Below are 13,052 nucleotides of genomic sequence, written 5' to 3'. Positions count from 1 at the left end.
AATTTCTGATATTTGCTGTCCTGCCTGTTTAGCCAAAGTAGGACAGTTTACAGCTGCAAGGGACCTGGTATATACCAGGTAGGTCTAGGGGAAGTGGTTGGTCTTTAGTGGAGCAGATAAGGGATGCCAATTTTCTATATGGTCTGTAACAAGAGGTCAAGTGACGGTTTTTTAAGATTTTAAAATATTAGAAAACTACATAGACTCCTTAAGAAGGTCACTTCTTGGCTTGTAGAAGTTATTAACAAATTAAAACCGTTTAATTCTATATCCCACCCCGTTTATATGGACTCCCAAAAATACATAAAGATAATGTGCCATTACATCCCATAGTGGATGGCATTGATTCCCCCACATACATATTAGCTAAACATTTGGCCAAAGCGTTCGCACACTATACTGGCAACACACCATCACACATAAAAAACTCAGCCCACTTCAAAGCCAGCATAGAAAACTTTACACTCCAACATACTGACATAATGGTCAGTTCTGACGTCTCCTCGTTATTCACAAATGTCCCGCTCAAGGAAACTCTAGAACTAATCCAAGCTAAATTTCCTCCCAATATCTCAGCCCTATTTCAGTTCACAATGAACTCAGGCTATTTTGTTTGGCAGGAAAAATTCTACAAATAAATAGAAGGGACAGCCATGGGTTCATCACTCTCCAAACCCTTGGCCAACTTCTTTATGGAGACTTTGAAGAGAAAGCTTTAAACTCTGCCCCACAAAAACCAACCATATGGCTTCGCTACGTTGATGATGTATTCGCTATTTGGTCACATGGCTGTGATACACTCCTCTCCTTCTTAACACACTTAAACAACCAACACCCAAGAATCAAGTTTGCCCTGAAAAAGAGGAAAACAACAGCCTCCCTTTCCTAGACACACTAGTCACCTGCCAGCCTGATGGAACCTTGGTTTTCTCTGTTTATAGAAAACCCACCCATACAGGCAGATACATCCATCAACAATCCCCTAACCACTGAACTAAATCACATCCTCAACACTTTCTCAGCCAATGGTTACTCCCAAAAAAATTCAAAAAATATTGAAACCAGTAAACCATAACCCTCCCCCCTTCACAACAAGGATTACTCCAAATCCATCGCCAGTCCCTACATCCAAGGCACCTCGAAAAAAAATTACCAAAATCTTAAAAAAACATGACTTGACCTTTTGTTACAGAACATATAGAAAATTGGCATCCCTTATCCGCTCCACTAAAGACCAACCACTTCCCCTAGACCTACCTGGTATATACCAGGTCCCTTGCAGCTGTAAACTGTCCTACTTTGGCCAAACAGGCAGGACAGCAAATATCAGAATTTCAGAACACAAGGACTACATTCATTTTCACCAGTATAGCCACTCTGGTCTTGCAGACCATGCTCTGGATACACACCACAGAATACAGTGGAAGAAAGCCACAATAATACACCGTAGCAAGTTCAAATTTGAAAGACTTTTCATGGAATCAGCCTCAGCCCTAAGAAACATTCCAAACCATAACAAATTTGGTTGCATGAGACTGCCCCAAATTTTTGAGACTTACATCTGGAGACCTGCAGCCCAAAGGCCAAGAATACTTACGTAGCCTGCTAAGGGGCATCATCAGGACTTTTGGGAAAAACATTAGCTTCCTCGCTTCATTCCTCATTTACCGTGTGTAGTGCCTGCGTGCATGTCTTTATTTTAAGTTCCTTTGAAGATGGCAACATGATGTTGCCGAAATATTGGAAATATATATTAAAGTTTATTTAATTATATTCTAGTGTACGTTGTAATTTCCTTAAGTTAATTAATAATCATGTATAATCAATGTATAAGCCTTTCTACGAGAATGGTTAATAAGGTATACTGAAAGTTTGTCTATTTTTAACTTTGTGATATTTTAGATTTTTTCAAAAGAATTTTTAGAATTTTGCATAATTGGAACAGCTGATTAATTGGGACAAAATGTTCTAGTCCCAATGTATACTAATTAATTGGAATGCACTGTTTTTTGATCTTTAAGCATTTAATTTATATAACTTGAATCTAGCATCATGCCTACATTTCCATTGAGACAACCAACCATCAGGACGCAGATCCTTGGCAATTCCTCTGACTTCTTTTTTTAACATTGGGCCATTGCTGCACACATTCCTCGTCAAGTTATAATGGAGAACCGCTGATTTAGGGTATCCTCAATGTCAGGATCATTACCGTCATGCTGTTTTTGGAATGTTCTCTCTTTTTCATGGCATGCCCATTCTTCTTGCAATCTATCTTAGATAGAATATATTTTGGTACTCTGGTCATCTCAGCCAGACGACTGTATTGGACGAATGGCCTTTGATTTGGTCTAGTAAGTCAATTTTTTTGGCTAGTAACAGACCTTTATATGCATCTTGGTAAAGGTCCAAAATTTTATAAAATTAAAAAATAAAGTTTATCAAAAAACAGAACACTGAAAAATCTCTAAACTTTACTGATTAGGGTTTGGCTCAGCATGAAAGATGACACAAGTGCACTCAACTAATGCCAATTAGAAACTGTTCCACTTAGAAGGTAATACGCTGTCTAAGCCAAGTCAACAAGAAGAGTGATGAATCATTTATAAACTGTTGTTTGACATATGCCAGCAAAGGTTGGTCGATTGGTAGAGCCTCTGCTACTAATGGCTTGCAAAAAGTGAAGCAAGTTTCAGTGTGGTTAGTAGTTCGAAGGGGAGCGATCATTCAATGCTGTTGGGACACTCTCCCTCGATGAGTCTTTGGACTCCCTGGAGGTTTAACATAATAATATATTATGACCTTTGCACTCCTTGTGCCAATAAACCTTAAATCAACTAACCATTTACAAGTGATTACCTCAGAGATAATCTTGAGTACTGTATCTCCTGCAAAAAAGTTTGTTCTAAATAAGCAAAGAAATCTCTGGCATTTCCCCCCCCCCCCCGATTTGGTTTGGTTGTTTAAGATTTTCTCAATAAACAGCTGCCCCAATTAACCAGATTCTATTGTATATAAAAAGTAGTCTCCACACATATACAATATGGTATAAAATTAGTGTTAACAGGGCCATCAACTATTGTGCCAACCAGGCCTCCCTCAGAACTGAACTTACCTTTATTCATCACACTTCTAAGTAATAGTTAAAATGTCAAAGAATTAAAATATTTGTCCCCCCACCTTTCCCACTGCCTTCTCTCTCTCTCTCTCTCTCTCTCTCTGCAAGTTTACAGTAATCCTATTACTATTCTCCACATCTGGGACACCTCAATAAAAACAGAATTTTAAAGATACATGATCTCTACACTGCTTTCAAATCCGATATGAAGCTAGCTACCCTTATAAACTTTCTTAAAGACAAACTCTCCCTTCTCAGTTCAATATGTATCATCATGAAATTCCTGATATATACCTACAGGGTGTATACAGGATAATTATGATAATTACTACATGAAAAACTTACACCATTACTAACTTCCAATGAACAATTTCTCTCCAAATTTAAGTGTTTAAAGGTCAAAGTTGAAGAGACCCCCCACGTACATTTAAGGAATGTGGAAAACTGACTAGGGCTTCTGACCTAATGTCCAATCCTCACCTTCTCATGGTGCACCCTGTTAGGTATCTGCCTGGCTACCAAACAAATTGTTGGATTCTAAATGAAGAGAAATGAAATCTGTTAATACTTCTTTCAGAATCCAACATAATCCTCCATGTCAAAGGCAAGACTTGTAAATATTGTTTATTGTTTGTCTCTTGCTTATAGTGTGTTATTCATACAATTGAGTTGAATTTTGTTTATTATTACTTAATAATATAATCTTAAGTAATGTAATGGTAATAAAAAGGCTCTGTATAAAAATATTATTCTTTTAATTTACTTTATGATATGATAATATAAGAAGCTGTGCATATATGTTATAGAATTTGTGTTTATTATGATTGAATGTGATTTATATGAACTATGGATTATTTCATTATTTGTATTTCTGAAAGAGAAGGTAATTTTATGTAATTCTTCTGATTAGATTTGATTGGCTGTTGTCAAGGAAACGGAGTTAATTTTAGATAGTGCATGCGTGGAACGTGAGCTACGGTATTCGAAGGGAGTAGAAGTTGATATAAGCTGAACTAGCTAGAACCAGATTTTGGTGGTAAGAATGAATGTATTTAATTGGAGAACGAAGGTAAACAGGGGAGAAGCATTTAGGACAGCAAGGAGTAAAGTAACGGGTGGCAGCTAAGGGATTTGGATATGATGGAAATAGATTAGGAAGGAACCAGGAAATTAATAGGCAATTAGGAATATTTATACAGAATTCTAATATTACAACGAATTCCAATTGTTTTGAGGAAGAATAGTGCAGGGCTGAATGTAATGCATAAAAGAAAACAAGGAATAAGTAGATTACCTAAACCGAGTGCGTCAAGACTTGTGAAGCTCTATGTTTAATATTTCAGTTATATGGCGAAGATTCCCTCTGAATAGTGTTACTTCAAAGAGATAGTTAACTTCAGTTTTAAGTGTGCCTATAGTGAATCCAATGTGCAAAGGATGTAACCCGGTAAGAGCAGTCCATTTTTTTTTATATTTCAGCGTGAAGAAATAAGAGTTAGCTCCACCTGATATATCTTAACATTAACTGTGGCATTCTACTAAAATTAGCTAAGTATGGTGCTTTAAAGTGTTTCCCCCTTGAAGTGATAACTGCCTCATAACTGAATTAAGTGTTTGTTGACTAAGAGAGAATTAGAGAGTTCTACTATAAGAATATTTACTGTAAGATTCTGTAACATTGAACTGTGTGAACCATTTAATTATTCGGAAGAATGTAGAATTGACAGCTGGATGTCTGATGCCTCATGTTTTATGTTTGTTATGAATACCTGAACTAAGTTGATTTGCATTATCTTGTTTTCAAAGTTATGCTTAATGTACATGTTATATAATCCTGCATTAAATGTTTTGTTTTATTGATTCTAATTTGGTGTCTGCCTGATTCTCCTTCATTGCACCGCTCATAAAAAGATATCGGACCCTGTGGAAGCCTTAAATGATAATATTAACCTCGGCCTATATAAAGTGAGATTGAAAAAGTTAATTGATGATTGATTCCTCTATATTATACAGACTAGTCTGAATATAGGGTGGCGCAGGATAATATAAATTTCTCTATATTCAGATCAGTATCATTCAGCATCTAACAAATAAAAACGGATAATTTAAATAAGAATAACATTCCAACAAGATGGCGGATTCAAAGCCAGGATGTACGATCCAACAAAATGATGGGATGGAAATTTGGGATTTAGCTGACTAAATTGTATTCTTATTGTCTTAAACCACAGCGTAAAATGATGGTACAACATGACAATTTACACACAGGTTATATATTCTTGTAACTTGTTATATTATGGACAAACTGAAAGATCTACCAATATCCATCATCAAGTCTTGTCAGTTCAGATCTAGCAGACTATGCTTTGGACAATGTGCACAGAATCAAACTACTACATTTCAATGCAGTTAAAACAAACATGAAGGACTATTTGGAATCAGCAGATAGCCAATGGAATGTCAATAAATAAGGTTGTGTGAAATGTTATAACTTTTATACCATATTCTCGATGATGTCTGTTTAATTCATTCCTTGTGCTTTTTTCATTCTATTAAACCATAAGCTTCAAATAGGACTTACACTGAAACATGGGAGAAAACCTATTTTTTTGGATACTGAGAAGACAATATTTGTAATATGTTTATGCCAAAAGATATGAAGTTAGATTAATTGTCTTCAGATTTAATGTTCAACGTAAGTTTTTTTTTTTTTTTGTTGCTTTTTATTTTCACTAGGAATAAAATTAATATAGTAATCAGTACTCCACTAGAGAATATTTTGGAAGCTTGTGTAGTGCAAGGCTTGTAAATGAGATGGACAAGTGCAGTACTGTCATTAACAAAATATGTAGTGGATTTGCAATCAACTGAAGAAGATCATTGACTTTTATAAAAGAAAGAGAATAGGTGAAAGAACTGGGTAGTGTGGAACGCCAGCATTAGGTGCAAAGTTTGAGGATCCATCGATAAAATGATTTCCATACCACATAATATGCATTCAGGCAAAAATCTAGCAACCCAGGTGCAGAAGTCAGAAGATAGACTAGACCCACTGTTGGTGCCAGGTTATTTTAAGCCCTAGGCAAAGTTTACAAGTGCACCCCTTATTTCACAAGTGCGTCCCTTATTTCATAAACTAAAATGTTTCTAATTGACATTAAACAAAATAAAATTGTCTTTCAGGTTAAATTAATAGGACTTTATTTTTATTTTCTTTTTTAATTAATTTGAAAATTCTCTGTTATAATTCATTTACAAAAAAAAGTTATAAAATACTGAAGTTTAATATTTTAAAATGTTAAAGTTTTAAAATATTTATCTTAACTGAATTTTAAATAGCAGTAAGTTCAAATCATTTAGGTAAGGAACAAAAAAGAACCAAGAGTTAAATAGTAAAATAGTGTGATGTGTGAGGGATAAGGAAAAAGAATCGATACCTAAATCATATATCACTATTTAATTTTGATATTTTAGTAAAGTATGAATAAAGCATGGCTTGAAGTTTTGTGCCACTTCATGGCTTGCACCCTAGGCAGTTGCCTAGTTTGCCTAAATGGTAGCGTCGGCCCTGACTAGACCATATGATGGAAGCTTATGTCCTGGGTTTTGTGACAAACCCAATGAAATGCCTTAGAATTCAAGAGCAACCACTTGAGATTCCCCAGTTTTTCCCATGGCATTTGTCTAAAGGTGGATAATAAACAAACAAAACTTACTGCAAACTGACAGCAGCAGAATCCATACTAACAATTGTTTATTAGTTGAAGATTCAGGGCAGTAGAGAAATAGTGCTAATTGTTTTGGCCATTTTTTTTTAGATTTGTTGATTTTACATTTTTTTCAACTGAAGTGAAATTGGGCAATTATATTGATTTGTTGCCATTTTTAGTAGTGGGCTGAATATGGGCTAATTTCGGCTATAAGATAGACATTACATACTGTTCAACAATTTCCAAAAGATTTAACGAATCTGTTTGCTACGTGATCCAGACTCCTGCACACTAACAAAAGAATGACAGAATTTTAAAGATTGATTTGACAAGTATGCACATCAACAATGCTATGGGGAGTAAGGAATATTTTCCATAGATGGAATTAATAATCTAACTCCGACACACATGCTTTATTTAATGGTATTTGCATATCGGTTTAGTTTTTAGCAGTATGACTGATCAAACTGTTAAGTGCATCTGCTGAATCATGCGTGAAGCAGTGCGTTATTTGTGTTCACCAATCAGACGAATATCTCATTAGGTGTCAGTTTCCTGGATCGTGATCCTGATATCCCATCTAATTCCCACAGCTGTATTTACATTGAGATTTTGCAATATCCTATAATGCATCAATCTTAGATCATGTGGGCAATTTATATGCTGTTCTCAATGCAATGGCTAATTTTTATCCTGTGTAATAACTACCAACATACAAGAAATTTAACATGAGATGAATATCATGCCTGGTGCGCTCTTATTGAAGGAGCTTCAAACAATTCTGTACCTAGAGAGTTTCCAAATTATGTAACAAAAAAACTATTATTTTTACGGCTATTTTGCCTGCTTTTGTTTAGGAGTGCCCCTGTTTTAATGTCATTGGTTTTTTACTCAAGAATTCTGGGGCATAGCAGGTGTATTTTAGAGACAAATATACGTAGCATAATAGAAAAAAATTCACACATACCTTCCACACATACTTGGATGTTGCCTGTCTTCTTTCTGCAGTGTGCATACTTCTGCTGTTATGGTGTTGAAAAGGGGAGTGGGGGCTTATGCAATGTGGGAGAATTAATTTGAAAAACCCTGGGTTTTTTGTATAATATATACATACATTATTTGTAAGGGTGGGCAGAGCACTTTTTTGTAGGGTGGGAAAAAGATGAAAAAGGGGACTGGGTCGTGTCAGCCTAGTGTTTCTGCCTTTGAAGTGTTTGTGTTATCACTTATCTATTGGTCGGAGTGGTGACCTAATTTTTATGTTGTGAAGCTTCCAACACTCGGAGATTATGTAGGGTCGGTGGACGTTGAGTTCTCAACGCATTTTATGGCTATCGTTTCCGATATTCTAAGCATTGTTTCGTTGTCTCGTCTGTCTATTATGATGGCCTTCTCAATTTGCGGGGTATGTTTTTGTTCAAGGGCGTGAACTGCTATTTCTATTCCCCCTGTACTTTGTATTCTATTTTCCTTTTTGATGTTGCTTTTTTTTAGTGTTTAAATGTTCTGGAATAGGGATGTTACAGTCATGGAAGTGTTCTTGTAGTCTTGCCCATAGAGACCTGATGTTTGGTTGTTGGGTTGTCAAAACAACCCAACAACCAAAACAAACTTCCCAACACAAAAAGTTATCAAACTGCCATATATCCAGAACACATACAAAGCCTACAAATACATCTTCAAACATACTGACTACAAACTGGTATTCACCACAAACCAAAAATTGAAAAATCTTCTTGAACCCACTAAATCTCTCTCACACACAAAGAAATATTAGAACACCACGACGTAGTGTAGAAATTTCCCTGCCAAAAATACAGTGATATTACTTACAACTTACACAGGTTCTAGATAAGGTCTCTATGGGCAAGACTACAAGAACACTTCCGTGACTGTAACATCCCTATTCCAGAACATTTAAACACTAAAAAAAAAAAAAACGCAACATCAAAAAAGAAAAATAGAACACAAAGTACAGGGAAAACAGAAATAGCAGTTCATGCCCTTGAACAAAAACATACCCCGCAAATCCACAAGGTCATCATAATAGACAGACAAGACAACGAAACAATGCTTAGAATATCGGAAATGATAGCCATAAAATGTGAAGAACTCAACATCCACCGACCCTACATAATCTCCGAGTGTTGGAAGCTTCACAACATAAAAATTAGGTCACCACTCCGACCAATAGATAAGTGATAACACAAACACTTCAAAGGCAGAAACACCAAGCCGACACGACATAGCATCCACTTCTTCCATGAGTTCAGACGACGACCCACACTGTCAAAATGGCTCGCACCCTGTCAACCATCTCCCCATCCCCCCCCCTTTTCCCATAAACCCCTTCCCCTAAAAAACAGTTACTATTTTCAGCCCCCTTTTTCATCTTTTTCCCACCCTACAAAAAAAGCGCTCCGCCCACCCTTAAAAATAACATGTATATATTATACAAAAAACTTGGGTTTTTTCAAATTAAATCTCCCACATTGCCTAAGGCCCCCCATTCCATTCATTCACAACTCTTCTAGAGTTGTGAATGAATGGGTTACCAGTTAGTCGTTAGTGCTTTGTCTATTAATTGGTTCAAGGAGAGGTATGATAGATTGCATGGATAGTTTGGGTCCTATAATGAGTTTCTGAACTCCATAAAGGTGACTGTATAATTATAATAATAATAATATATATTATATATATAATGAATATAGAGATGCTAACAGAATCAACTTTTTATGTGTAGTTATAGATACACAGCAACTAATATAGAGAATAAGTATGATATGCCTACCTTTGTTCTTCATCTGGTCGCTTTATAAGGTTAAAAAGTATGTTTAACAATTTATCTCTTTCTTTTGCATCAGGATGCAGAGTAACTGTACAAAGAATTAGTGGAATTAACTCCTGCAATGTAATTGTCTGATTTTAGAAAATTTAGAATATACAAGTGCATGTCAATTCACTGTTGAAATATATTTGATATAATTATTGTTCAAAAAGTTAGAATACAATCTGTTATTGACAAGCAAAAAGAGTAAACAAAAGCTGTTTAGAATTTCATAAAAAGAGGGTTTGACAGTTTTCCTAAATGAAAAAAATATTTCTGTGGTTTAGCAAATCATTTAATTGCTGGCATTGAGACCACATTTCTAAATAAACAAAACAATTTATTAAAATAAATAGTCAAAAGGCTCTTTATAATGCTGGATCTAATATTCACTTTGCTTATTGTAATAAAACAGTTTTATTAATTTAAACTATCTTTTATAATAAATTTAGTTCAATCCTTTATCCAAGTATAAGCTTTAATGTTTCTTTTCATTGCAAAAAGATGATACGCTGGCACTAACTTATGATTTGGGTTCCCCCCCTCCCCATTAAGAAAATCAATGACTGTAAACACTCAAGAATGTATTCAATACATGATTGCAATGAAGACAAAAACTGGTAAGCATATCCATGTATTTTATGGCTGATATCCATCTTAGCCATAAAATACAACTAGTTGTGATCTTTATGCTTGGAATAGAAGTTAGAGGCATTATACTCTTTTTAAACAAACATTAGAAAACTAAATATTAACTTCCATTAAAAACAGGCTATATAAATACATAAGTTTCTGTGGTTTAGAACTTCTGTAGAACGTTTCATGTGAGATGTTTTTAGACAAATAACAAGTTTAATAAAATAAACAAATATAACCCTACAAGTTGTCAGACATCATCAAGGGTATTAGCAGAAGTTACACACACAAAGAAGAGGAACAATTAATTACACATAGATGTCATCAGAACTTCACAATTGGTACATACAAATAAATAACCAGAATAATAAAAATAAAAAACACTAAATTAATTACTGTATATGTGCTGAAATATTGCTAGTTTTTGGCATCACATTCTGTAGAATGACATACATTACATACTCGGTCTGCAGTAGTTAGATTTTTAATAAAAGCAGACCAAACTTGTAGCATTAAGCCTTGATTTTTGTTATTGTGTGGAGGTCCACAGCATTTCAGAGGCTTTCTTGTAAAACAATTATGGTCAATATATGCTATTTTTATTATGTCTTCTTTTTTTGATGTTCTTTACATGTTTAGATATGCAAAATCTCCCCACCAACATTCACATCTGGCCCATACAGCAAATGCCATGAGAGCAATGAATCACATAAACAGCTGTTTTTTTTTTTTTTTTTTTTTTTTTTCCAGGATGATGTAGAGGTTTCGATGAATGTAAGAAATACATTGTAAGATTTTACATAATGGTATTAAAAAAAAAAAAAATCATGTTGTAATCAAGGAAAACCATTGCCACTTTGTCTGTAGCATTCTTGATATAAGGTAAAGTGATTGCATTCTTAAGTCTTGTTTAAGTAAAAAAGCTATTGAAGGTGTATTATAAGAATAATTGTATGTACCAAGTATAGAAAATTTTGTTCATATAGTTAATACTACCTAAAAAAATTTACATAACACAATAAGCATGTAGATATGTCTTTCATTTTGCTTTTCCACAAATTCATTGAGATGGCTCAATAATTACATTTTTAAGACTTGCCATAAATGAAAAATAAAAAGAGGATTTTATAGCATTACCTCTTATTGGTCCCATATACAGGCATAAACCAATCATGTGACATGTTAGGTCCAGACTGCCATTGTAGCTGCTGTATAAACATTGCCATGTGAATCAAAACTCTCCACTTTTAATTCTACCACGAACACTGTTCCAGCTCATATTTCTCCTATTTCGAAATCATCTAGTCTTTCTACCTTTTCTATGAGCTTCCTAACAGTCTTTTAAATAGGTTAGAAATAAAACACTTGATCAAAGACTAGAGACCACAGATATGAGAGTCCTGAGAAAGATTAGGAGCATGAACAGATACCATCAATGGCAATATCATATTAAAAACAAGGATATTAAGAACGAACTTGACATTGTTAGCAGAACTAATCTCAGGTGGTATGGTCAGTAAAACAGAATGGGAGAGAAAAGATTAGCAAAACAAGAGTACTCTGCCAGGTTGGCAGGAAATAGACCCAGAGAAAGATCAAGGAATAAAAGAAAGGATGTAAAATGAATGCCTTAGAAGACAGAAAGATCTGATAATGTTGGGGTCTTGACAAATAACAGATTGATGTGGAGAAAAATTGCTGATAGGAAGTTAGTAATGATGTCAGGAATTTGATGATGATGATATTTGAGCATTTCTAGTTGAATATTATAATGTTACGGCCAAGTTGGATAAAGAGAATGGATTATCTATGATAATGTTGGATTTTGATAATGATAGAATACTAAACAAAGGCTATTGCATAAACTCTTGACTTGGATCAGTGGATGGTTGACAGACAGATATCAGAAAGTTGTATATACAGTAGGTGTGAATTTGCCAGATTTAAGGTGACCAGTAATGTACCTCACGGTTCAGTCCTTGAGCAATTGTTGTTCAATCTATGCATTAATCACATCAGAAGGTTCTAACAGGAAATATGCAATTGTTTGCTGATGATGTAGGCAGGGCAAATCAGGGATGTTGCTGATATCCAGCACTTCAAAATGATTTCAATAGGCTGGAAATTTGGACAAAAGAAAATGGCTATCAGTTTAATGTTAGAAAGTGTAAAGTTGTACACTTTGGCATGATGAGATTTCCAGCAGCATATATATAAGCAGGGTGATGCTATAAGAAACTGATGAGGCTAGGGATCTTGGCATAATGGTAAACAGGAATTTGAAGTTCAAAGGTCACACAGCAAAAGTTGCAAATACAACTCAGAAGATAATTGCAAAGATGAAGCAAATCTTGACATGTAAGTATAAGGAAGTTATTTTGCCTCTTTATAAGGCCTTGATAAGACCACATCTGGATTATTGTGTGCAGATTTGGTCTCCCAGGTTCCAAGTGGATAAAGAAGCTGTAGAAAGAGTGTAAAGAAGAGTTACAAAGATTATATCTGGATTATTGGATTTAGATTATGAGGACAGACTGTGAGCATGTAGATTACAGACTCTGGTTAATAGGAGAAAGAGGGTGATATGATAGAGGTCTATAAACTTTTGAATGGGTATTATAGGATATCGTCTGATGAAATTTTTCATTATATGGAAGGTTTGGAGAGAACACGGGGTGATCCACAGAATTAAGTTTGTTAGCAGTCAAAGGGGGGGGGGGGGTAAGAGATGACATGAAATGATTTCTAAGGTTACACAAAG

At 34.9% G+C, this 13,052-nt stretch overlaps 1 protein-coding gene across 1 annotated transcript in view; it reads right to left on the bottom strand.

Annotated features, from left to right (window-relative positions):
• LOC150097072 (RAB11-binding protein RELCH homolog) overlaps nucleotides 1-13,052 on the bottom strand; it is a 445,830-nt gene that overhangs the window by 216,122 nt on the left and 216,656 nt on the right. Inside the window, exon 7 of the mRNA XM_090408119.1 lies at nucleotides 9,620-9,732. Within this exon, the coding sequence (XP_090264245.1) occupies nucleotides 9,620-9,732 (113 nt within the window). The remainder of the gene's footprint in view (nucleotides 1-9,619; nucleotides 9,733-13,052) is intronic.

Source organism: Typopeltis vanoorti, chromosome 18 (assembly GCF_054136105.1).
Source record: "Typopeltis vanoorti isolate ZY-2024b chromosome 18, IOZ_Tvanoo_1.0, whole genome shotgun sequence".
Classification (NCBI taxonomy): domain Eukaryota; kingdom Metazoa; phylum Arthropoda; class Arachnida; order Uropygi; family Thelyphonidae; genus Typopeltis; species Typopeltis vanoorti.
The sequence above is the reverse complement of the archived record's forward strand: the minus strand, read 5'-3'. Positions and strand labels throughout refer to the sequence as shown.